This window comes from Onychostruthus taczanowskii, unplaced genomic scaffold, assembly GCF_017590055.1.
Source record: "Onychostruthus taczanowskii isolate IOZ18803 unplaced genomic scaffold, ASM1759005v1 scaffold613, whole genome shotgun sequence".
Taxonomy (NCBI): Eukaryota; Metazoa; Chordata; class Aves; order Passeriformes; family Passeridae; genus Onychostruthus; species Onychostruthus taczanowskii.
Genome location: NW_024503824.1, coordinates 1 through 459, shown reverse-complemented (window position 1 = coordinate 459; position 459 = coordinate 1). Strand labels below are relative to the sequence as shown.

Genomic DNA, 459 nt, shown 5'->3' with positions numbered 1-459 from the left:
AGCTCCAATCTCAGCCCCCAGCCCCTCCAGACCCCCCGTACCTGCCCGGGGAAGCCCCCAGCCCCTGCGGACCCCCCGTACCTGCCCAGGGAAGCCCCCAGCCCCTGCGGACCCCCCGTACCTGCCCGGGGTTGGAGCCCCCCATGGTGGGCTGCCGCGCCCCGAAGCTCTGCGCGTGTTTGCTGCTCTGCTCCTTCTTGGCCTCCACTGCTGCGTAGTACCTGGGCAGGTGGGGACAGGTGAGACAGGTGAGGGACACGTGAGGGACAGGTGAGACACGTGAGGGACAGGTGAGGGACAGGTGAGGGACAGGTGAGGGACAGGGGAGGGACAGGTGAGGGACAGGTGAGGGACAGGGGAGGGACAGGTGAGGGACATGTGAGGGCAGGTGAGGGCAAGTGAGGGACAGGGGAGGGACACGTGAGGAGCAAATTTTGGGCAGTTTTGGGCAGGTTTTTG

At 66.7% G+C, this 459-nt stretch overlaps 1 protein-coding gene across 1 annotated transcript in view; it reads right to left on the bottom strand.

Annotated features, from left to right (window-relative positions):
- Window positions 1–221, bottom strand: part of LOC121344164 (helicase SKI2W-like) — a gene marked incomplete at both ends in the record, with an annotated part of 11,224 nt that extends 11,003 nt beyond the window's left edge. The window contains one exon of the mRNA XM_041419883.1: window positions 122–221. Coding sequence (XP_041275817.1) covers window positions 122–221 — 100 coding nt within the window. The remainder of the gene's footprint in view (window positions 1–121) is intronic.
- Between the last annotated feature and the right edge of the window lie 238 nt (window positions 222–459).